This window comes from Oncorhynchus clarkii, chromosome 4, assembly GCF_045791955.1.
Source record: "Oncorhynchus clarkii lewisi isolate Uvic-CL-2024 chromosome 4, UVic_Ocla_1.0, whole genome shotgun sequence".
Classification (NCBI taxonomy): Eukaryota; Metazoa; Chordata; class Actinopteri; order Salmoniformes; family Salmonidae; genus Oncorhynchus; species Oncorhynchus clarkii.
The window spans coordinates 54257137-54281875 of record NC_092150.1 but is presented as its reverse complement, the minus strand read 5'-3'; the positions used below and the strand labels follow the sequence as shown (position 1 = coordinate 54281875).

The 24739-nt window shown below is 42.1% G+C and overlaps 1 protein-coding gene across 3 annotated transcripts in view; it reads right to left on the bottom strand.

The window, feature by feature from the left end:
- Positions 1–8398: 8398 nt before the first annotated feature.
- LOC139407726 (protein eva-1 homolog A-like) overlaps positions 8399–24739 on the bottom strand; it is a 206220-nt gene continuing 189879 nt past the window's right edge. For 2 of the 3 annotated variants that reach the window (XM_071151579.1, XM_071151578.1), the window contains 2 exons: positions 12929–13108; positions 10508–11135 (listed from right to left, as the gene is read on the bottom strand). In XM_071151579.1, coding sequence (XP_071007680.1) covers positions 10747–11135; positions 12929–13108 — 569 coding nt within the window. In that variant the 3' untranslated portion in view covers positions 10508–10746. Of the gene's footprint in view, positions 11136–12928; positions 13109–24739 lie in introns of all 3 variants that reach the window. The other variant, XM_071151580.1, reaches the window with a different exon arrangement.

The following is a 24739-nucleotide window of genomic DNA, read 5'->3' as shown; positions in this document are numbered from 1 at the left end:
TAGCATAAATGCTGTAGGAGGAGTAGGCGGCGGAATAATAATAATTAGAAGTATATAAACTAGGGCGCCAACTATACTGTGTCAGTGAAATGTATATAGGTTCAGAACTTATGTGAAACAGCACAGTTAAAAAAATATGGCAACTAGAAATCAAACTGGATGGTCTTCAAAGATAGATGGGAGGGGTTCAGGGTAGCTGAAGGATTGGATTAAAAACAAACAAAAGGTAACTATTGTAAAATACATTGTCCGTAAAGTGTATATTGTATTTATAAGCTCGAAGTAGAAACCTAACATGCTGACCAGACCGGACACGTTGCGTGCGCGAGCTTCGCAAAATACATTTAGAAATCCATGTTATTCAATTATTGCACCCACACTGCTCGCGCGTGCCTACGAGCGTCTGCGTTGCCAAGGGCTAAAATAGAAGTTGCTTATTTCTGACGCAGATCGCGCTGCAAGTCCTGCCTCTCCCATCTCCTCATTGGTTTATAGAAGCAGGTACCCACATGATTGAAAGACAAATGTTTTGCTGGTTGTAGTGGTAAAAGTGTAGATGCCAATCACCATATAAGTTCAAAGATGAAAAAAGCATCGAAGGAGGAGAGATGACTAGAAACGATTTGGTTGGCCGTTTTATGCGTGGATTAATTGTCAGAGTAGAGGACCTTGTGCATTTCAGGTAAAATAACAACAAAATGTTTATATCCCAGGACAAACTAGCTAGAAAGTGCAAGCTAACTAGCTAAATTGCCATATATGTTTAATGCTTTTCGACCTGTCCCCAAATTAATGTCATTGGTTCAGAGTTTGTTTTGATATTTTAACCTGCGTGTAGTGATCGTGTTTGGTGTAGGGGGACAAAATAAATTTACGCACGATAGCGCGCGATTTAGGTTCCGTGTAAGTGTTGTTGTCCATTAGTTTAGGGGTGGTAGTTTTAATGGAAAATAATGAAGGAAAATATATTTTTTTTTTAAATAAAAAAATAAAATAATAGTATATATGCAGCACCAGTCAAAAGTTTGGACACACCTATTCATTCCAGGGTTTTTCTACATTGTGGAATCCCAAACCATCTCAATTGGGTTGAGGCCAGTTGATTGTGGAGGCCAGGTCATCTGATGCCTCACTTATAACTCTTCTTCTTGGTCAAATAGCCCTTACACAGCCTGGAGGTGTGTTTTGGGTCACAGAGTAGGTGAACGGATGATCTCTGCATGTGTGGTTTCCCACCGTGAAGCATGGAGGAAGAGGTGTGATGTTGTGTGGGTGCTTTACTGGTTGCACTGTCAGTGATTTATTTAAAATTCAAGGCACGCTTAAACAGCATAGCTACCACAGCATTCTGCAGCGCGACGCCATCCCATCTGGTTTGGGCTTAGTCGGACTATCATTTGTTTTTCAACAGGACAATGACCCAACACACCCCCAGGCTGTGTAAGGGCTATTTGACCAAGAAGAAGAGTGATAGAGTGCTGCATCAGATGACCTTACCTCCACTATCACCCAACCACAATCACCCAACTATGGTTTGAGATGATTTGTACCACAGAGTGAAGGAAAAGCATCCAACAAGTGTTCAGCATATAGTGCTCAGAAAATAGTAAAAATAAATAAAAACCCTTGAATGGGTAGGTGTGTCCAAACTTTTGACTGGTACTGTATATACACATGTACTTGTAGGTAGGGGTAACTGTAACGGCCGTCGTCGGTGGAATAAGGTGAGGACCAATGCGCAGCGTGGTACGTGTTCATCTTTTTAATAAAGTAAACTGAAGATTGAATAACAAAACAAAGAAACAACCGGAACAGTTCTGTCTGGTGTAGACACACAAAGACTGAAAACAACCACCCACAAAACACAATCAAAAACAGGCTACCTAAATATGGTTCTTAATCAGGGACAACGATTGACAGCTGCCTCTGATTGAGAACCATACCAGGTCAAACACAGAAATAGAAAATCATAGAAAAACTAACATAGACAACCCAACCAACTCACGCCTTGACCATACCAAAACAAAATAACTATGGTCAGAACATGACAGTAACAGTGACCAGGCAATTAGGATATATAATAAGCAGAGTATCAACAGTATGAAGTGCATTCAGAAAGTATTCAGACCCATTGACCATTACCACATTTTGTTACGTTACCTTATTCTAAAATGCATTAAAAACAAATGTCCCTCATCAATCTACACAAAATACCCCATAATTACAAAGCAAAAACTGGTTTTAGAAATTTTAGCAAATTAATGAATAATTTACATAAATATTCAGAACCTTTACTCAGTACTTTGGCAGCGATTACAGCCTTGAGTCTTCTTGGGTGTGAAGGTACAAGCTTGGCACACCTGTATTTGGGGAGTTTCTCTCATTCTTCTCTGCAGATCATTTCAAGCTTTATCAGGTTGGATTGGGAGAGTCGCTGTACAGCTATTTTCAGGTCTCTCCAGAGTGCTCTGGAGCAGGTTTTCATCGATAATCTCTTTGTCCTTTGCTCAGTTAAATTTTCCTCATTGCTGACTAGTCTCATTGCCACTGAAAAACATCCCCACAGCATAATGCTGCCACCACCATGCTTCACCGTAGGGGTGGTGCCAGGTTTCCTCCAGATATGACTCTTGGCATTCAGGCCAAAGAGTTCAATCTTGGTTTCATTAGACCAGAGAATCTTGTTTCTCATGGTCTGAAAGTCCTTTAGGTGCCTTTTGCCAAACTCCAAGTGGACTATCATGTGCTTTTTACTGAGGAGTGGCTTCCGTCTGACCACTCTACCATAAAGGTGTGATTGGTGGAATGCTGAAGAGATGGTTGTCCTTCTGGAAGGTTGACCCATCTCCACAGACAAACTCTGGAGCTCTGTCAGAGTGACCATTGGGGTCTTGGTCACTATCCTGACCAAGGCCCTTCTCCCCCGATTGCTCAGTTTGTCTGGGCAGCCAACTCTATGAAGAGTCTTGGTGGTTTAAACTTCTTCCATTTAGGAATGATGGAGGCCACTGTGTTCTTGGGGACCTTCAATGCTGCAGAAATTTGTAGGTACCCTTCCCCAGATCTGATCCTCAACATAATCCTGTCTCTTTCGACCTTATGTCTTGGTTTTTCCTCTGAAGTGCACTGTCAACTGTGGGACCTTAGACAGGCGTGTGCCTTTCCAAATTATGTCCAATCAATTGAATTTACCACAGGTGGACCAATCAAGTTGAGTTGTAGAAACATCTCAAGGATGATCAATGGAAACAGGATGCACCTGAGCTCAATGTCGAGTCTCATAGCAAAGGGTCTGAATACTTATGTAAATAAGGTATTCATGTTTTACATTTTTTATATATTTGCAGAAATGTCAAAAAACTGTTTTCGCTTTGTCTTTATGGGGTATTGTGTGTAGATTGATGAGGAAATTATTTAATAAAAAAATCTATTTTAGAATAATGCTGTAAAGTAACAAAATGTGGAAAAGGGGAAGGGGTCTGAATCATTTCTCCATGCACTGTATGTGAAGTGTGTGTGTGTCAGTCAGTGTAGTATGCATGAGTATGTGGGTAGAGTCTAGTGAGTGTGCATAGATCCAGTGCAAGAGAGTCAGTCCAAAAAAATGAAGATAAATAATAAATAAAACAACACCTTCACAGACCTATTCATTGAGTAAATTTACTGAGATGTCACTGTGACTGACTCCCCCAGTAGTTCAAGGGAGGCATTACAGATGTATGCAAACCACAGGAACATGTACATAATTCTGTTCAATTGTGGAGAAAATAATTCAAGCTGTAGGAAGTCAGGAAAGCAAAGTTATCCAAACAATAGCATTACTTGTTGAGTCAGAGAACCATGAGCCTAATTTAATGAATAACTTCAGTCTTAGAAATGATGGGGTGGGCACATCAGACTCAAAGCAAAATAGCAGTTACTGGAATTATTACACTTGAGGATAAAGTTCTTAACATAAATAAAACATGGAAAATATACAAGACATTAATAATAAATGTTCTTTAATTCACACCAGCTCACATAACTGTAATTCTTGCGATTACCATTTCAACAAAGTTGATTGGAAGCTAATACAAACAAAAACATTAGACAGTAAAAACAATATCGTAAAATAAATATCATAACACCCATAAAAGCATTCATATTTGATGAACACATTCAAGGGCCTCTCTACATATTAGTGACAAGTGCTTACCAGAAGAGTATTGTCCTCACTAAAGTGCCTATGAGAGGACGCTTCTAGACTATTGAGATGCAGCCCCAGTGTGTGTCCTCAAGGTGACGAGGGTTGAAGGTGCCCCCAGGGGTCGGTGGGAGGCAAATGGGGAGAAGTACTTGCTGGCGAACATGAAGACGTTTCTCGTTCCTCGTAGTAACAGGAACTGCAAGAAGTCACCCATTACGGCGTGGAGCTCCAGATGTTGCCGCTGTTACGAGTTCTGCCTTCAACTCCGCCTGTAACACACACACACGTCAGGTCATGTTGGAAGCTCAGGGCTTGTGGTTTAAGAGTAAAGCTTAAACCACTAACACGTGATCTTTCTGTCCAAGAACTTGGGAGGTCATCTACATGTCATCCACTCACACCAGAGGCCTCTTCTCAAACATTCGCTTATCATCCCTCACCTCTGACACACAACACACATAACAAACATGTAAATAGGGGAACACTCATAATAGTGTGTGTGTGTGTGTGTGTGTGTGTGTGTGTGTGTGTGTGTGTCTGTGTCTTTGGGGTGAGAGCAGCAGGAAGCTCATGTTGGCGGGAGAGTCCACCTGCAATCGGCTGGCCTAGGTTAAGGATATGACATCGAATCAAATGTTATTCGTCCCATGCGCTGAATACAACAGGTCTAGCTAGACCTGACCGTGAAGTCCTTACTTACAAGCCCTTAAATGACAACCCAGTTCAAGAATTAGAGTTAAGAAAATATTGACTAAATAAACTAAAGTAATTTTTTTTATAAAAAAGTAACACAATAAAATAACAATAACGAGGCTATATACAGGGGGGGGTGTCAATGTAAATAGTCCGGGTGGCCATTTGATTAATTGTTCAGCAGTCTTATGACTTGCGGGTAGAAGCTGTTAAGGAGCCTTTTGGACCTAGACTTGGCTCCGTTACCGCTTACCGTGTGGTAGTAGAGAGAACAGTCTATGACTTGGGTGACTGGAGTCTTTGACGATTTTTTGGGTCTTCCTCTGACACCACCAAGCATATAGGCAAGAAGCTTAGCCCCAGTGATGTACTGGGCAGTACACCTTATGGTCGGATGCCGAGCAGTTGTCATACCAGGCAGTGCAACCGGTCAGGATTCTCTCGATGGTGCAGCTGTATAACTTTTCTTTTCACTCTCCTGGGGGGGAAAAGGTGTTCTTGTGCCCTCTGTCTTGGTGTGTTTGGACCATGATAGTTAGTTGGTGATGTGGACACCAAGGAACTTGAAACTCTTGACCCGCTCCACGACATCCCCATCGATGTTAATGGGGGCCTGTTCAGCCCTTTTTTTCCTGTCGTCCACGATCAGTTCCTTTGTCTTGCTCACATTGAGGAAGAGTTTGTATTCCTGGCACCACACTGTAGAGTGTCGGGTGCGATTGAGATTGCGTCATTAGTGGATTGCGTCATTAGTGGATCTTTTGGGGTGGTATGCAAATTGGAGTGGGTCTAGGGTTTCCGAGATTATGGTGTTGATGTGAGCCATGACAAGCCTTTCAGAGCACTTCATGGCTACTGACGTGAGTGCTATGGCGCGGTAGCCATTTAGGAAGGTTACATTCGCTTTCTTGGTCAGAGGGACTATGGTGGTCTGCTTGAAACGTAGGTATTACAGACTCGGTCAGGGAGAGGTTGAAAATGTCAATGAAGAAAGTTGGTCTGCGCATGCTCTGAGTACACGTCCTGGTAATCTGTCTGGCCCCGCGGTCTTGCGCACATCGGCTACAGAGAGTGTGATCACACAGCAATCCTGAACAGCTGGTGCTCTCATGCATGCTTCAGTGTTGCTTGCATCAAAGCGAGCATAAAATGCATTTAGCTTGTCTGGTAGGCTCGTGTCACTGGGCAGCTTGCGGCTGGGTTTGCCTTTGTAGTCCGTAGCTCGTTGAGTGCGGTCCTAGTGCCAGCATCGGTTTGTGGTTGTAAATAGACTGCTACGAATAATATAGATGAGAACTCTCTCGATAGATAGTGGGGTCTACAAATTATCAGCGCAATGACTGTGTTCATGCAGTATAACAGACTGCCATTCTCTGTGACACGGAGGCTCTCCGCACTGCCAAAGCTGACTCTCTCTCTATTCACATCGTCCTAGATCTATCCACTGCCTTCGACACCGTGAACCATCAGATCTTGCTTTCCACCCTCTCAGGGCTGGGCGTCTCAGACTCTGCACTCTCTTGGATTGCATTCTGCCTGGCAGGCCATTCCTACCAGGTGACGTGGAGAGGATCTGTTGTTGCACCACATATTATCACTTCTGGTGTCCCCCAGGGCTCGGTTCTAGGCCCTCTCCTCTTCACTCTATACACCAAGTCACTCGGCTCCACCATAGCCTCACATGGTCTCTTCTATCACTGCTATGCGGATGAAACTCAACTACTTTTCTCCTTCCCCCTTCTGACACCCAGGTGGCAACACAAATTCTACATGCCTGGCCGATATCTCAACTTGGATGTCGGCCCACCACCTCAAGCTCAACCTCGACAAGACGGAGCTGCTCTTCCTTCCGGTGAAGGCCTGCCCGCTCAAAGACCTCCCCATTACGGTCGACAACTCCACGGTGTCCCCTTCCCAGAGTACAAAGAACCTTGATGTGACCCTGGACAACACCCTATTGTTCTCTGCAAACATCAAAGCAGTGACTCGCGCCTGCAGGTTCATGCTCTACAACATCCGTAGAGTAGTTGGACTACTGCAACTCGCTGTTGGCTGGGTTCCCCACTTGTGCCACCAAACCCTTGCAACTTATCCAGAACGCTGCAGCCCGCCTGGTTTTCAACCTTTCCAGGTTCTCTGATGTCACCCGACACTCCACTGGCTTCCAGTCGAAGCTCGTATTCACTACAAGTCCATGGTGCTTACCTACGGAACAGCAAAAGGAACTGCCCCTCACTACCTTTAGGCTCAAACCCTATACCCCAACCCGAGCATGCCGTTATGTCACCTCAGGTCTCCTGGCCCTCCCATCCTATGGAACGGCGGCTCCCGCTCACCCCGGTCCAAGCACTTCTCTATCCTGGTTGAACCAGCTTCTTCCTGAAGCTAGGAAATCTTCCAAAATTATCTGAAACCCTACCTCTTCAAACAGTCTCTTAAATAATCCTCCTCCTCACCTCGACCCCACCCCAAAAATATATCAAATAAAAATGAACCAGCACTTGCAAGGTTCCATTTCTTAGCTCTGGTCCAAGGAATAGTGCACATTCCTCCTCTAACAGTGGAGGAATGCGCCACATGCCCTGGACCAGAGCTAGTCGGTTTCTATGAATTGAGGAGAAGCAGGAATTCACAGGAAAATCAAATCCCTGTTGTAGTTTAAAGTTAATGTTTTTGACTTTGACCTCAATGGAATGGCTAGTTTATGAGGTGACTTGGAGGAGTCCAATATGCTTGGCATGTTGAACTTAACAGCAGATGTATACAGCTTAATGGTTTTACACTGTCACTTGTAGACATTTTCTAGTGTATCAAGTTGCAGTAAGTCATGTTAATCATTCAAACAGGCTTCTACAAAATTTCAATCATATGTAACAAAACGAGAAAATAGCTTATTATGCTATCTATCTATTTGTCATTTCACACGGGGTTTAATTTGCAATACAAAGAATGCCACTGCACAATCCACATTCCAAGGGCATCAGAGCTCGATGTAGTCTTTTTGTTGCAATCGAACAAGTGTAGGCCACAGCGTGATAGATATCGACACGTTACATTTATATTGCAGGTTTATTTTCCATGATCGGCTCAACTACTTGGCCCGTAACATCCCGAAAGGTGTTTCCTGGCAAAAATGGCAAGCCACCAGTGGCAATGTCCAGTGTGTACCGACATTGCTTGTAATATTGTAATAGTGTTTATTGTCCATTGGAAATAATGGACAGTTACTGAACAGAAAGCATAAGCATTGGCCAGCAGGATATTCACCTTTTATTTAATCAAACTCCCATGGAAATCTGGTTTAAATATGGTGATGTGACTAAGAAAACAGGAATAGTTTCAGTTGCAATGGGAAATATAAACAAAACTAACATCACCAAAATAAAATGCGTGAAAGTCGCATGTTTCGCCACCAGATGGCGCACAATCTTCATGATACACTGAACAGCGGTGATGTGGATCAAATATTTGTGTGAATTCACATAACTAGGTAAAAATAAAACAAGATGAGTCAAGACCTTATTTTCAACACAGTTTATTCCAAGCACAGGAGTCATATTTTGGTCTCACTTACCAGCTATTGTATTGGCATATTTTCTGTCCCATTCAAACTGAAACACAAGCTTTTTCAATAAAAAAAACATCATGGATTGCAGTTGGAGTGAAGATTCTTCACTGCCTTCTCATTTCACCTCTCATGCAAGAAAATCCCAAACTTCTTCTGATTCCTACGGTTCACCCAGTGCAACTGAACTGTATTGATAATAGCTTATATTATTAACAACATGATCATTACAATAATACCTGACAGATAGCCCAACAGTGTCACGTGAGGGTTAACCCTAGTAGTGATGACCACAGTAATATTTAGGAAGCTCTTTCACTGGTAGGCAAATTAACAGGATTTTGTTCTGTAGCCATTTCCTTGCCTGTGGTCCTAGATCTTTTTGTGCTGTCTTGACAAGTACTATGGCCACTGGCATGACAAAACTGATCTAGGGCCAGCCTCGCCAATTTCATGTGGACAACACACACACAAGGCTTTTTGACAAAGTGAGAAAAAGATTATTGCAATTCATTGATGGATTCTAATATAACAGCTTGACTGGGTTACCTTCTCCACCAATAGACATCCTTGTTGCCAGGTAGGCCATTGCACTGTGCATATTAAAACATATAAAAAATAAGCTTATTAAATCACGTTTTACATGGTGTTTTTTTATTTTATAAATGGGAAAGGGGGATACCTAGTCAGTTGTACAACTGAATGCATTCAACTGAAATGTCTTCCGCATTTAACCCAACCCCTCTGAATCAGAGAGGTGTGGGGGGGGGGCTGCCATAATCAACATCCACGTCTTCGGCGCCCGGGGAACAGTGGGTTAACTTCCTTGCTCAGGGGAAGAACGACAGATTTTTACCTTGTCAGCTCGGGGATCCTATACAGCAACCTTTCGGTTACTGGCCCAATGCTCAAATGCTGACACATCTGAAGTATTGTATAGTATTGACTGTATTCATGAAGTGACTCAAGAGTAAGAGTGCTGATCTAGGATCAGTTTAGCCTTTTATATCATAATGAATCAGATTACATGGACATGGGGGACCTGATCCTAGATCAGCACTACAATGAGAAGCTTAATGAATTCGGGCCCCAATCCTCTTCTTAAGAAGCAAATAGAAACTACCATACACAGAAACGCTAGGGGCTACATCCAAAACTCCACCCTATTCCCTATGTTGTGCACTAATTTTAGCCAGTGATTTGCCAGACCCTTAAAAGGTTCTAGCCAAAAGTAGAGCACTATAAAGGAAATAGGGTGCCATTTTTGACTCCCCTAGGATTGCATCCCTGAGGTGCCAGACAAGTTTTGATAACCGCAGTATAAAAATATCTCATAATAATAACCGTAAAGACAAAAATACACAACAATACAACTATTAAATATTATATAAAATAGATTTCATAAAATGTTTGAGAAGAATAAAAAAAAAACACATTTTGGGTTCAAAGTTCAAAAGACAGTGTTGGTTGACCATGGTCATTTTCCTCTTAAAGATTGTGACGTTATTGGTCCACTGTCCCACTGTCCAATTTTACTGTAAGTGTTACGCTGTAAGTTTCACTTTGAGTGTCACAATGTCCTTTCAACTGTAAGTGTTACGCCTCTCCTAAAGCCATTCGACCATTTGAATACTGGAGGGTGAGTGAGCATAAAGCAAGCTGCACGCTTTCAGATTTGCCCAATTCTCAATATCCACTAGGCAACACTGGAGTAACATTGGCAACTGTCCTTAAGTCACCTTTGACCTTTCAGGCTTCATAGTCTCAGTATCTCAAGATCCTCCACTTCAGGAGGGTGCGATGAGGTAAAATGCGAGGCAGTGCAGTTAGCTGACCTTTCACCTTCATCCTCCACCAATGAGAGGCAGGCTCCGGGTCAAGCTTACCATGCTGAGAAGTAGGAGCTTATTCTCACTGCATTAACAGAGTTTTTTTTGTTGCTTTACAGTGCCCACACGGACACAGACTGACTGACAGACAGAGGGGGATATTTATCCTTCCTGGTCTGCAAGCGTCACTGTGTTCCATCGTGCGGTTCCAAACCCCCGCAGTCCAAAGTGGTCCTGTTATCATGCACACCTCCGAAAACCAGGTCCGGTGGTGGGGTCCCTTCCCCCCCCCATCCCCAAACCCTAGTGTGTTTTTGTGGTCCTACACATCCCATCTCAAGTACTGCACTCCAACCTTCACAGCCCCCTTTCTAGATCTAGTAGTGGTTCATTTACGGTCCTCAATAATAGCGGTTGAGGCTACGTGTCCCGCGTTCATCTAGATCTAGTAGTGGTTCATTTACGTTCTTGCCTCAATAATAGCGGTTGAGGCTACGCGTCCCGGGTATGTCGGGTTGACCGTTCATCCAGATCTCTCGTATGATCCTCTCCCTCTCCTCCAGCCGCTGTGCCCGTTCCAGCTCCTCCGCAGACGTGAACACGTTCATGTTGAGCGTGCGCTCGAAGCGGCGGTGGCGGCGCGCGGATAGATCCGACGTGGTTTCCCAGTCCGAGTCTGAGTCGCTGGAGTCCGATGAGGAGTCGGTGGGCCGCAGGCGGTTCTTGGTGGTGGTGCCGGGGCGGCGGCGGCGAGGCTGGCAGTCGGTGCGGCACGAGATCTGGACCACCAGAGCAAACAGGGTGAGGAGAAGGCCGAGGCACACGCCGCACACAAAGTAGAGTGCCGCGCGCTCTGGGTGGTCTGTAGAGAGAGAGAGAGTCAAATACTGTCATATGTAGAACCAAATGTAGTTCATACATTTCAACATCTTGCCTTTGAAAGCAAAAACTAATTTAACTCCGACTTGCTCTGCCTGCTCTGCTGGATTTACTCATTCTGGCCTTACACAACTGCTCAGTAAATCATTTTGAACACAGAGAGGCACCGTTTGAAATGAAAGAATCTGTACCTCTGCTCCCATGACCACAGAGATTGGGACAAAAAATAGCGATTAAATCTTTGTCCATACGAGTGGGAGGTAAAGGAACAGGAAATACTGTGTTCTCTCTGTTTTAGCAGGTGGCTGGAGCAGGTGACTTACGGGAACAGGCGTAATATGTGTGTGTGTGTGGGCACGTGCGTGAGCGTGTGAGAGCGAGAATGTGTGTGTGCCTGCGTGCATATACCGTATGTGTGTGTGACAGTGTTCATGTGTGTGTGTGAGTGAGTATGAGGGGGATTTTACAGGGGAAGCTATCTCTACATCTGCATTCCTCAAGTCCATATTTAGTGGCTCCTCTCAGTCACAGTGGAGAGGGAACCTCAATGGAGATTAGTGTCTGTACCACCCACATACAACCTAACAGAAACGATACACTGAAATGTCAATGTAAACCCACTACAGGGCCCTAGCGTCAACAATTGTTGATTGTAGCCCTTTCCTGTAGTCAAATGACTAGTGCCCTCATGGGTAGAATGTTATTCATACTTTTAATAAACATTATTTCAAAATACATGCTGAAAATCTGGTATTTCTATGTCAAACGGTTTTGATATGTTTCAGTCCTCTGTGATGTATATAAAGTGTAACATTGGAATGCAAACTCAAAATGGAATACTTTTCAACTCTATATCTGACCTGCTACCGGTGTCTTCTTTTAATAACCATGTGTGTGAGGTGTATGCTTTGGTTTCAAAGTCAATTTGCTTAAGACTACCAATAACCACTTTGTGTGACCTGATTTAGCCCACTGCAGTAAAAGGTTCCTCAGAGCCCAACCTTAACCCCTTCTCTACCTCACTGTCAACTAAGAGATTGTGTGAATGTTTCTGTACATGCAAAGTTGTTATAATGTGTGAATGTCGCTGTACAGTACATGCAAAGTTGCTGTAATGTAGTGTAAACTTAGCTTGGCATGCAAAGTTTCTGTAATGTAGTGTAAACTTAGCTTTACATGCAAAGTTGCTGTAATGTAGTGTAAACTTAGCTTTACATGCAAAGTTGCTGTAATGTAGTGTAAACTTAGCTTGGCATGCAAAGTTGCTGTAATGTAGTGTAAACTTAGCTTTACATGCAAAGTTGCTGTAATGTAGTGTAAACTTAGCTTTACATGCAAAGTTGCTGTAATGTAGTGTAAACTTAGCTTTACATGCAAAGTTGCTGTAATGTAGTGTAAACTTAGCTTTACATGCAAAGTTGCTGTAATGTAGTGTAAACTTAGCTTGGCATGCAAAGTTGCTGTAATGTTGTGCGAACCTGTACCTGCTCTGACGCTATAGGATGCGTGAATGTTTAACCTACTATAAAGGTGTACGTTGTGTGAACGTTGATCTTGCTTTGTTGGTGTAACGTTGTGTGAACGTTGCTGCACTTGCTAAGTTGGTGTAATGTTGTGTGAATGTTTTTGTACCTGCTTTATTGTTGTAGGTTGTGTGAGCATTGTACTAAGCTATGTTGCTGTAACGTTGTTTGAACGTTGAACATGCTATGAAGGTATAAGTTGCGTGAACGCTGTGCTTGCGATGTTGCCGTAACATTGTGAACTTTGCTGTACCTGCTATATAGTTGAAGGCTGCCAGTGAGCTACTGATAAGGGACATGTTGGTGCTGACAGTTGTAGCATTGATCACAGGGTTCATGTCCGGCGGCCGGGGGGCTTTGTCCTCCACTCCTCCCTCATTTGTCTTCACCTCCCCAGAGTAGGAACCAAACTCCCTGCCTCGCTTCTTCTTTCCTGGGGGGGATAGTAAACAGGACATTGACATTGGGGTCAGGCAGACTATTATGATCAGATACTTCTTCTTACCTGGGGGGATAGTAAACAGGACATTGACATTGGGGTCAGGCAGACTATTATGATCAGATACTTCTTTCCTGGGGGGGATAGTAAACAGGACATTGACAATAATGATGTATATATACCATGGATTGCTGATGCTATATATTGGCCAATGAGAGGCAAAAAATCCACCAGTCGGCCATATTAAGGTCACATTAAAAGGGAAAGGTGCAGTGAAATGTGCTGTTTTACAGGGTCAGCCATAGTAGTATGATAGGTGCAGTGTAATGTGTTGTTTTACAGGGTCAGTCATAGTATTATGATAGGTGTTGTTTTACTGGGTCAGCCATAGTAGTATGATAGGTGCAGTGTAATGTGTTGTTGTACAGGGTCAGCCATAGTAGTATGATAGGTGTTGTTGTACAGGGTCAGTCATAGTAAAATGATAGGTGTTGTTTTACAGGGTCAGCCATAGTAGTATGATAGGTGCAGTGTAATGCGTTGTTTTACAGGGTCAGCCATAGTAGTATGATAGGTGTTGTTTTACAGGGTCAGTCATAGTAGTATGATAGGTGCAGTGTAATGTGTTGTTTTACAGAGTCAGTCCCAGTAGTATAATGGGTGCAGTGTAATGTGTTGTTTTAACGGGGTCAGCCATAGTAGTATGATAGGTGTTGTTTTACAGGGTCACTCATAGTAGTATGATAGGTGTTGTTTTACAGGGTCAGTCATAGTAATTTGATAGGTGTTGTTTTACAGGGTAAGCCATAGAAGTATGATAGGTGTTGTTTTACAGGGTCAGTCATAGTAGTATGATAGGTGTTGTTTTACAGGGTCAGTCATAGTAGTATGATAGGTGCAGTGCAATGTGTTGTTTTACAGGGTCAGCCATAGTACTATGATAGGGGCAGTGAAATGTGTTGTTTTACAGGGTCAGTCATAGTAGTATGATAGGTGCAGTGAAATGTGTTGTTTTACAGGGTCAGACATAGTAGTATGATAGGTGTTGTTTTACAGGGTCAGCCATAGTAGTATGATAGGTGTTGTTTTACAGGGTCAGTCATGGTAGTATGATAGGTGCAGTAAAATCTGTTGTAGTACAGGGTCAGTCAGAGTAGTATGATAGGGTGCAGTGTAATGTGTTGAGGTACAGGGTCAGTCATAGTAGTATGATAGGTGCAGTGAAATGTGTTGTTTTAGAGGGTCAGCCATATTAGTATGATAGGTGTTGTTTTACAGGGTCAGCCATAGTAGTATGACAGGTGTTGTTTTACAGGGTCAGTCATAGTAGTATGATAAGTGCAGTGTAATGTGTTGCAGTACAGGGTCAGTCATAGTAGTATGATAGGTGCAGTGTAATGTGTTGTTTTACAGGGTCAGCCATAATAATATGATAGGTGTTGTTTTACAGGGTCAGTCATAGTAGTATGACAGGTGTTGTTTTACAGGGTCAGTCATAGTAGTATGATAAGTGCAGTGTAATGTGTTGCAGTACAGGGTCAGTCATAGTAGTATGATAGGTGCAGTGTAATGTGTTGTTTTACAGGGTCAGTCATAGTAGTATGATGGGTGCAGTGTAATATGTTATTTTACAAGGTCAGCCATAATAATATGATAGGTGTTGTTTTACAGGGTCAGCCATAATAATATGATAGGTGTTGTTTTACAGGGTCAGCCATAGTAGTATGATAGGTGCAGTGAAATGTGTTGTTTTACAGGGTCAGTCATAGTAGTATGAAAGGTGCAGTGAAATGTGTTGTTTTACAGGGTCAGCCATAGTAGTATGATAGGTGCAGTGTAATGTGTTGTTTTACAGGGTCAGCCATAGTAGTATGATAGGTGCAGTGTAATGTGTTGTTTTACAGGGTCAGCCATAGTAGTATGATAGGTGGAGTGAAATGTGTTGTTTTACAGGGTCAACCATAGTAGTATGATAGGTTTGTTTTACAGGGTCAGTCATAGTAGTATGATAAGTGCAGTGTAATGTGTTGCAGTACAGGGTCAGTCATAGTAGTATGATAGGTGCAGTGTAATGTGTTGTTTTACAGGGTCAGTCACAGTAGTATGATAGGTGCAGTGAAATGTGTTGTTTTACAGGGTCAGCCATAGTGGTATGATAGGTGCAGTGTAATGTGTTGTTTTACAGGGTCAGCCATAATAATATGATAGGTGTTGTTTTACAGGGTCAGCCATAGTAGTATGATAGGTGCAGTGTAATGTGTTGTTTTACAGGGTCAGCCATAATAATATGATAGGTGTTGTTTTACAGGGTCAGCCATAATAATATGATAGGTGTTGTTTTACAGGGTCAGCCATAGTAGTATGATAGGTGCAGTGAAATGTGTTGTTTTACAGGGTCAGTCATAGTAGTATGATGGGTGCAGTGTAATGTGTTGTTTTACAAGGTCAGTCATAGTAGTATGATAGGTGCAGTGAAATGTGTTGTTTTACAGGGTCAGTCATAGTGGTATGATAGGTGCAGTGTAATGTGTTGTTTTACAGGGTCAGTCATAGTAGTATGAAAGGTGCAGTGAAATGTGTTGTTTTACAGGGTCAGTCATAGTAGTATGATAGGTGTTGTTTTACAGGGTCAGCCATAGTAGTATGATAGGTGCAGTGTAATGTGTTGTTTTACAGGGTCAGCCATAGTAGTATGATAGGTGCAGTGTAATGTGTTGTTTTACAGGGTCAGCCATAGTAGTATGATAGGTGGAGTGAAATGTGTTGTTTTACAGGGTCAACCATAGTAGTATGATAGGTTTGTTTTACAGGGTCAGTCATAGTAGTATGATAAGTGCAGTGTAATGTGTTGCAGTACAGGGTCAGTCATAGTAGTATGATAGGTGCAGTGTAATGTGTTGTTTTACAGGGTCAGTCATAGTAGTATGATGGGTGCAGTGTAATGTGTTGTTTTACAGGGTCAGCCATAGTAGTATGATAGGTGCAGTGTAATGTGTTGTTTTACAGCAGGGGTGTCAAAGTCAAATGGACGGAGGGCCAAATAAAAAAATCAGCTACAAGACGAGGGCCGGACTGTTCGAATGTTCATTGAAAAATTTTTAAATGACGCATATAGTCTAGTGAACCTAATTGAACCTACTGAAAACCTAACAAATATATTACAATATGATCAGATAAATAAAGCAATATTTTCTTATGGCTCTGTCAGTAATCTTTAATTTTCAACAGACACAAAAGACAAATTTCCTTTATATAAATATCCCCATAACATGAACATTAAATGAAAGAAACCGGTATTCAAGGCACCATCAGTAGACTATATTTTCTATTTTAGCAAAAGTGGGCTAAATTTACTTCAAAGAAAAAACAATAATAGCAATTTTCTATCATCCACTCAACTGAAATATTTTTAAAATATAATTGGATTGAAATACAAAAAAATAAAGTGCAAAAATCTATTAATCAAAAACAACACTTTGTTTAAGGAGAAGTAACATGCAGTGAAAACAAATATTAAATTTTAACTTTTAAACTTGAACTGAGTAAAAACTCTAAATATGTGATTGCACAGTAATGTTCACTTGTTTGAGGTTGAGGGTGATACTTGGTGGTGTCCCATCTTTTCCACAAGTTCATCAATGTTCGGGGTAAGGCTCTGAGCTGAAGAAATCCTCAGAATTGAGTGGAGGTGTTCAGCAGTAAGTCGACTTCTGTGTGATGTTTTGTTCAGGTTCATCAAAGAAAACAGTTGTTCACACAGGTATGTGCTGCCAAACATAGACAACGTTTGAGCAGCCTGGATGCGCAGCTGGGGCATTGTGCCGGGGAGGAAACGGGCGAACTCCGCAGCACCCACTGCCGCATATTTTGCCCTCAGTGCATCATTGCATTGGAGGTCAATCAACTCCATTTGGAGGTTTGGTGGTGAGCTTTCCACGTCAACAGCAAATGGGTTACCGAGCAGTTCCAACCTGCTTTTTTGTGCTTCAAAGTCAGCAAATCGGCGTCGAAAGTCAGCGGCAAGCATACCTATTTTATCAGCCAACTGTGTGCTCGGGAACGCACTGGTAGAGAGCTTCTCTTTCATGGTCTGGCAGCTGGGAAAGTGGCTCAAATTTTCTTTCCGCATCTGCGTCTCCCACAGAGTCAGTTTGGTTTTAAATGCCTTCACTGTACTGTACATATCAGAGATGACACGATCCCGACCCTGCAGCTGCAAGTTTATTGCATTCAGATGACTCGTAATGTCACACAGAAAAGCCATTTCACACAGAAACATTTCGTCTCGGAGTTGTGTTGTGTCTTTCCCTTTGCTGTCCAAGAACAGACAAATCTCCTCACGAAGCTCGAAACATCTTTGAAGCACCTTTCCCTGGCTTAGCCATCGCACCTCTGTGTGATAAGGCAAATCACCATGCTCCGTTTCTAACTCCGTCAGAAATGCCTTGAACTGGCGGTGATTCAAACCTTTGGCTCTGATAAAGTTAACTGTGCGCGTGATGATGCTCATTACATGCTCCATTTTCAAGGCTTTACCGCACAACGCTTCCTGGTGTATGATACAATGATAAGCTGTCAGCTCACCTGTCGCGTTTTCCTCTTGCATCTTTTCCCGTATCTTCGCCACCAGTCCGCTCCTGTGTCCACACATCGCAGGTGCTCCGTCGGTTGTCAAACCCACGAGTTTTTCCCAAGGCAGCTCCATCTCATTTACACATCTTGACACCTCTTCATACAAATCATGCCCCGTAGTTGTGCCATGCATAGGACGTAAAGCCAAAAACTCCTCTGTCACGCTTAGGTTGGAGTCCACTCCGCGGATGAAAATTGACAACTGGGCAATGTCAGAAATGTCGGTGCTCTCATCCACAGCCAAGGAATATGCAATAAAATCTTTTCCCTTTTTCACAAGCTGCTCTTTTAGATTGATGGACAACTGGTCTACTCTCTCGGCAATGGTGTTTCTGCTCAGACTCACATTTAAAAAGAGTTGCCTTTTTTCTGGGCAAACTTCGTCACAAACTTTAATCATGCAGTTTTTGATGAAATCCCCCTCCGTAAATGGCCGGGCTGATTTAGCGATCTCTTCTGCCAAAATAAAACTGGCCTTGACAGCAGCCTGGCCTTGTGATTTGGCTTTTTTGAACAGAGCCTGTCGAGATTTGAGGCCTCGTTTTAATTCCTCTGCCTTTTGTAGCCTTTGTTCCATGTCCATATTCTTGTTTTTGTCCGCGTGTTTCGTTTCATAATGTCGTCTCAGATTATACTCTTTCAGTACCGCCACACTTTCTCCACACAGAAGACACACAGGTTTTCCAGCTACCTTCGTGAACATATACTCCGACTCCCACCTTGTTTGAAACCCCCGGTTCTCAGTATCCACCTTCCGTTTTGCCATTTTTGATGGGTATCTGAAAGTTAATTTTACTGTGATGCTGACGACTGCTGTGCCAATAAATATTGAAATGAAGCAGCCTACTGCTCGGTGCGTCACCTTTGCATTGTGGGAAATGTAGTATTGGTGCGTGTAAAAGATCTGCGGGCTGCCGGCTTGCTGCGGGCCGGTTCTAATAATAAATCAAGATCATCCCAGGGGCCGTAAAAAACCTTCTTGCGGGCCGGATGTGGCCCGCGGGCCTTGACTCTGACATATGTGTTTTACAGGGTCAGTCACAGTAGTATGATAGGTGCAGTGAAATGTGTTGTTTTACAGGGTCAGCCATAGTCGTATGAGGGGTGCAGGGTAATGTGTTGTTTTACAGGGTCAGTCATAGTGGTATGATAGGTGCAGTGTAATGTGTTGTTTTACAGGGTCAGCCATAGTAGTATGATAGGTGCAGTGTAATGTGTTGTTTTACAGGGTCAGTCATAGTAGTATGATAGGTGTTGTTTTACAGGGTCAGCCATAGTAGTATGATAGGTGCAGTGTAATGTGTTGCAGTACAGGGTCAGTCATAGTAGTATGATAGGTGCAGTGTAATGTGTTGTTTTACAGGGTCAGCCATAATAATATGATAGGTGCAGTGTAATGTGTTGTTTTACAGGGTCAGCCATAATAATATGACAGGTGTTGTTTTACAGGGTCAGTCATAGTGGTATGATAGGTGCAGTGTAATGTGTTGTTTTACAGGGTCAGCCATAGTAGTATGATAGGTGCAGTGTAATGTGTTGTTTTACAGGGTCAGTCACAGTAGTATGAAAGGTGCAGTGAAATGTGTTGTTTTACAGGGTCAGTCATAGTAGTATGATAGGTGTTGTTTTACAGGGTCAGCCATAGTAGTATGATAGGTGCAGTGTAATGTGTTGTTTTACAGGGTCAGTCATAGTAGTATGAAAGGTGCAGTGAAATGTGTTGTTTTACAGGGTCAGTCATAGTAGTATGATAGGTGTTGTTTTACAGGGTCAGCCATAGTAGTATGATAGGTGCAGTGTAATGTGTTGTTTTACAGGGTCAGCCATAATAATATGATAGGTGTTGTTTTACAGGGTCAGCCATAATAATATGATAGGTGTTGTTTTACAGGGTCAGCCATAGTAGTATGATAGGTGCAGTGAAATGTGTTGTTTTACAGGGTCAGTCATAGTAGTATGATGGGTGCAGTGTAATGTGTTGTTTTACAAGGTCAGTCATAGTAGTATGATAGGTGCAGTGAAATGTGTTGTTTTACAGGGTCAGTCATAGTGGTATGATAGGTGCAGTGTAATGTGTTGTTTTACAGGGTCAGTCATAGTAGTATGAAAGGTGCAGTGAAATGTGTTGTTTTACAGGGTCAGTCATAGTAATATGATAGGTGTTGTTTTACAGGGTCAGCCATAGTAGTATGATAGGTGCAGTGTAATGTGTTGTTTTACAGGGTCAGCCATAGTAGTATGATAGGTGCAGTGTAATGTGTTGTTTTACAGGGTCAGCCATAGTAGTATGATAGGTGGAGTGAAATGTGTTGTTTTACAGGGTCAACCATAGTAGTATGATAGGTTTGTTTTACAGGGTCAGTCATAGTAGTATGATAAGTGCAGTGTAATGTGTTGCAGTACAGGGTCAGTCATAGTAGTATGATAGGTGCAGTGTAATGTGTTGTTTTACAGGGTCAGTCATAGTAGTATGATGGGTGCAGTGTAATGTGTTGTTTTACAGGGTCAGCCATAGTAGTATGATAGGTGCAGTGTAATGTGTTGTTTTACAGGGTCAGTCACAGTAGTATGATAGGTGCAGTGAAATGTGTTGTTTTACAGGGTCAGCCATAGTCGTATGAGGGGTGCAGGGTAATGTGTTGTTTTACAGGGTCAGTCATAGTGGTATGATAGGTGCAGTGTAATGTGTTGTTTTACAGGGTCAGCCATAGTAGTATGATAGGTGCAGTGTAATGTGTTGTTTTACAGGGTCAGCCATAATAATATGATAGGTGCAGTGTAATGTGTTGTTTTACAGGGTCAGCCATAATAATATGACAGGTGTTGTTTTACAGGGTCAGTCATAGTGGTATGATAGGTGCAGTGTAATGTGTTGTTTTACAGGGTCAGCCATAGTAGTATGATAGGTGCAGTGTAATGTGTTGTTTTACAGGGTCAGTCACAGTAGTATGATAGGTGCAGTAAAATGTGTTGTTTTACAGGGTCAGCCATAGTAGTATGACAGGTGTTGTTTTACAGGGTCAGTCATATTAGTATGATAGGTGTTGTTTTACAGGGTCAGTCATAGTAGTATGATAGGTGCAGTAAAATGTGTTGTTTTACAGGGTCAGCCATAGTAGTATGACAGGTGTTGTTTTACAGGGTCAGTCATATTAGTATGATAGGTGTTGTTTTACAGGGTCAGTCATAGTAGTATGACAGGTATTGTTTTACAGGGTCAGTCATGGTAGTATTATAGGTGTTGTAGTACAGGGTCAGTCATAGTAGTATGATAGGTGCAGTAAAATGTGTTGTTTTACAGGGTCAGCCATAGTAGTATGACAGGTGTTGTTTTACAGGGTCAGTCATATTAGTATGATAGGTGTTGTTTTACAGGGTCAGTCATAGTAGTATGATAAGTGCAGTGTAATGTGTTGCAGTACAGGGTCAGTCATAGTAGTTTTATAGGTGCAGTGTAATGTGTTGTTTTACAGGGTCAGCCATAATAATATGATAGGTGTTTTTTTACAGGGTCAGTCATAGTAGTATGACAGGTGTTGTTTTACAGGGTCAGTCATGGTAGTATGATAAGTGCAGTGTAATGTGTTGCAGTACAGGGTCAGTCATAGTAGTATGATGGGTGCAGTGTAATGTGTTGTTTTACAAGGTCAGTCATAGTAGTATGATAGGTGCAGTGAAATGTGTTGTTTTACAGGGTCAGTCATAGTGGTATGATAGGTGCAGTGTAATGTGTTGTTTTACAGGGTCAGTCACAGTAGTATGATAGGTGCAGTGAAATGTGTTGTTTTACAGGGTCAGTCATAGTGGTATGATAGGTGCAGTGTAATGTGTTGTTTTACAGGGTCAGTCATAGTAGTATGAAAGGTGCAGTGAAATGTGTTGTTTTACAGGGTCAGTCATAGTAGTATGATATGTGTTGTTTTACAGGGTCAGCCATAGTAGTATGATAGGTGCAGCGTAATGTGTTGTTTTACAGGGTCAGCCATAGTAGTATGATAGCTGCAGTGAAATGTGTTGTTTTACAGGGTCAGTCATAGTGGTATGATAGGTGCAGTGTAATGTGTTGTTTTACAGGGTCAGTCATAGTAGTATGAAAGGTGCAGTGAAATGTGTTGTTTTACAGGGTCAGTCATAGTAGTATGATAGGTGTTGTTTTACAGGGTCAGCCATAGTAGTATGATAGGTGCAGTGTAATGTGTTGTTTTACAGGGTCAGCCATAGTAGTATGATAGGTGCAGTGTAATGTGTTGTTTTACAGGGTCAGCCATAGTAGTATGATAGGTGGAGTGAAATGTGTTGTTTTACAGGGTCAACCATAGTAGTATGATAGGTTTGTTTTACAGGGTCAGTCATAGTAGTATGATAAGTGCAGTGTAATGTGTTGCAGTACAGGGTCAGTCATAGTAGTATGATAGGTGCAGTGTAATGTGTTGTTTTACAGGGTCAGTCATAGTAGTATGACGGGTGCAGTGTAATGTGTTGTTTTACAGGGTCAGCCATAGTAGTATGATAGGTGCAGTGTAATGTGTTGTTTTACAGGGTCAGCCATAGTAGTATGATAGGTGCAGTGTAATGTGTTGTTTTACAGGGTCAGTCACAGTAGTATGATAGGTGCAGTGAAATGTGTTGTTTTACAGGGTCAGCCATAGTAGTATGATGGGTACAGTGTAATGTGTTGTTCTACAGGGTCAGCCATAATAATATGATAGGTGTTGTTTTACAGGGTCAGCCATAGTAGTATGATAGGTGCAGTGAAATGTGTTGTTTTACAGGGTCAGTCATAGTAGTATGATAAGTGCAGTGTAATGTGTTGTTTTACAGGGTCAGCCATAGTAGTATGATAGGTGCAGTGAAATGTGTTGTTTTACAGGGTCAGCCATAGTAGTATGATGGGTGCAGGGTAATGTGTTGTTTTACAGGGTCAGCCATAATAATATGATAGGTGTAGTGTAATGTGTTGTTTTACAGGGCCAGTCATAGTGGTATGATAGGTGCAGTGTAATGTGTTGTTTTACAGGGTCAGTCATAGTAGTATGATATGTGTTGTTTTACAGGTCAGCCATAGTAGTATGATAGGTGCAGTGTAATGTGTTGTTTTACAGGGTCAGTCATAGTGGTATGATAGGTGTTGTTTTACAGGGTCAGCCATAGTAGTATGATAGGTGCAGTGTAATGTGTTGTTTTACAGGGTCAGCCATAGTAGTATGATAGGTGCAGTGTAATGTGTTGTTTTACAGGGTCAGCCATAGTAGTATGATAGGTGGAGTGAAATGTGTTGTTTTACAGGGTCAACCATAGTAGTATGATAGGTTTGTTTTACAGGGTCAGTCATAGTAGTATGATAAGTGCAGTGTAATGTGTTGCAGTACAGGGTCAGTCATAGTAGTATGATAGGTGCAGTGTAATGTGTTGTTTTACAGGGTCAGCCAAAATAATATGATAGGTGCAGTGAAATGTGTTGTTTTACAGGGTCAGCCATAGTAGTATGATGGGTACAGTGTAATGTGTTGTTCTACAGGGTCAGCCATAATAATATGATAGGTGTTGTTTTACAGGGTCAGCCATAGTAGTATGATAGGTGCAGTGACATGTGTTGTTTTACAGGGTCAGTCACAGTAGTATGATAGGTGCAGTGAAATGTGTTGTTTTACAGGGTCAGCCATAGTCGTATGAGGGGTGCAGGGTAATGTGTTGTTTTACAGGGTCAGCCATAATAATATGATAGGTGTAGTGTAATGTGTTGTTTTACAGGGTCAGCCATAGTAGTCTGATAGGTGTTGTTTTACAGGGTCAGCCATAGTAGTATGATAGGTGCAGTGTAATGTGTTGTTTTACAGGGTCAGTCATAGTAGTATGATATGTGTTGTTTTACAGGGTCAGCCATAGTAGTATGATAGGTGCAGTGTAATGTGTTGTTTTACAGGGTCAGCCATAGTAGTATGATAGGTGGAGTGAAATGTGTTGTTTTACAGGGTCAGTCATAGTCGTATGATAGGTGTTGTTTTACAGGGTCAGTCATAGTAGTATGATAGGTGCAGTAAAATGTGTTGTTTTACAGGGTCAGTCTTAGTAGTATGATAGGTGCAGTGAAATGTGTTGTTTTACAGGGTCAGCCATAGTAGTATGATGGGTGCAGTGTAATGTGTTGTTTTACAGGGTCAGCCACAATAATATGATCAGTGTTGTTTTACAGGGTCAGTCATAGTAGTATGATGGGTGCAGTGTAATGTGTTGTTTTACAGGGTCAGCCATAGTAGTATGATAGGTGCAGTGTAATGTGTTGTTTTACAGGGTCAGTCACAGTAGTATGATAGGTGCAGTGAAATGTGTTGTTTTACAGGGTCAGCCATAGTCGTATGAGGGGTGCAGGGTAATGTGTTGTTTTACAGGGTCAGTCATAGTGGTATGATAGGTGCAGTGTAATGTGTTGTTTTACAGGGTCAGTCATAGTAGTATGAAAGGTGCAGTGAAATGTGTTGTTTTACAGGGTCAGTCATAGTAGTATGATAGGTGTTGTTTTACAGGGTCAGTCATAGTAGTATGATAGGTGCAGTGTAATGTGTTGTTTTACAGGGTCAGCCATAATAATATGATAGGTGTTGTTTTACAGGGTCAGCCATAATAATATGATAGGTGTTGTTTTACAGGGTCAGCCATAGTAGTATGATAGGTGCAGTGAAATGTGTTGTTTTACAGGGTCAGTCATAGTAGTATGATGGGTGCAGTGTAATGTGTTGTTTTACAAGGTCAGTCATAGTAGTATGATAGGTGCAGTGAAATGTGTTGTTTTACAGGGTCAGTCATAGTGGTATGATAGGTGCAGTGTAATGTGTTGTTTTACAGGGTCAGTCATAGTAGTATGAAAGGTGCAGTGAAATGTGTTGTTTTACAGGGTCAGTCATAGTAGTATGATAGGTGTTGTTTTACAGGGTCAGCCATAGTAGTATGATAGGTGCAGTGTAATGTGTTGTTTTACAGGGTCAGCCATAGTAG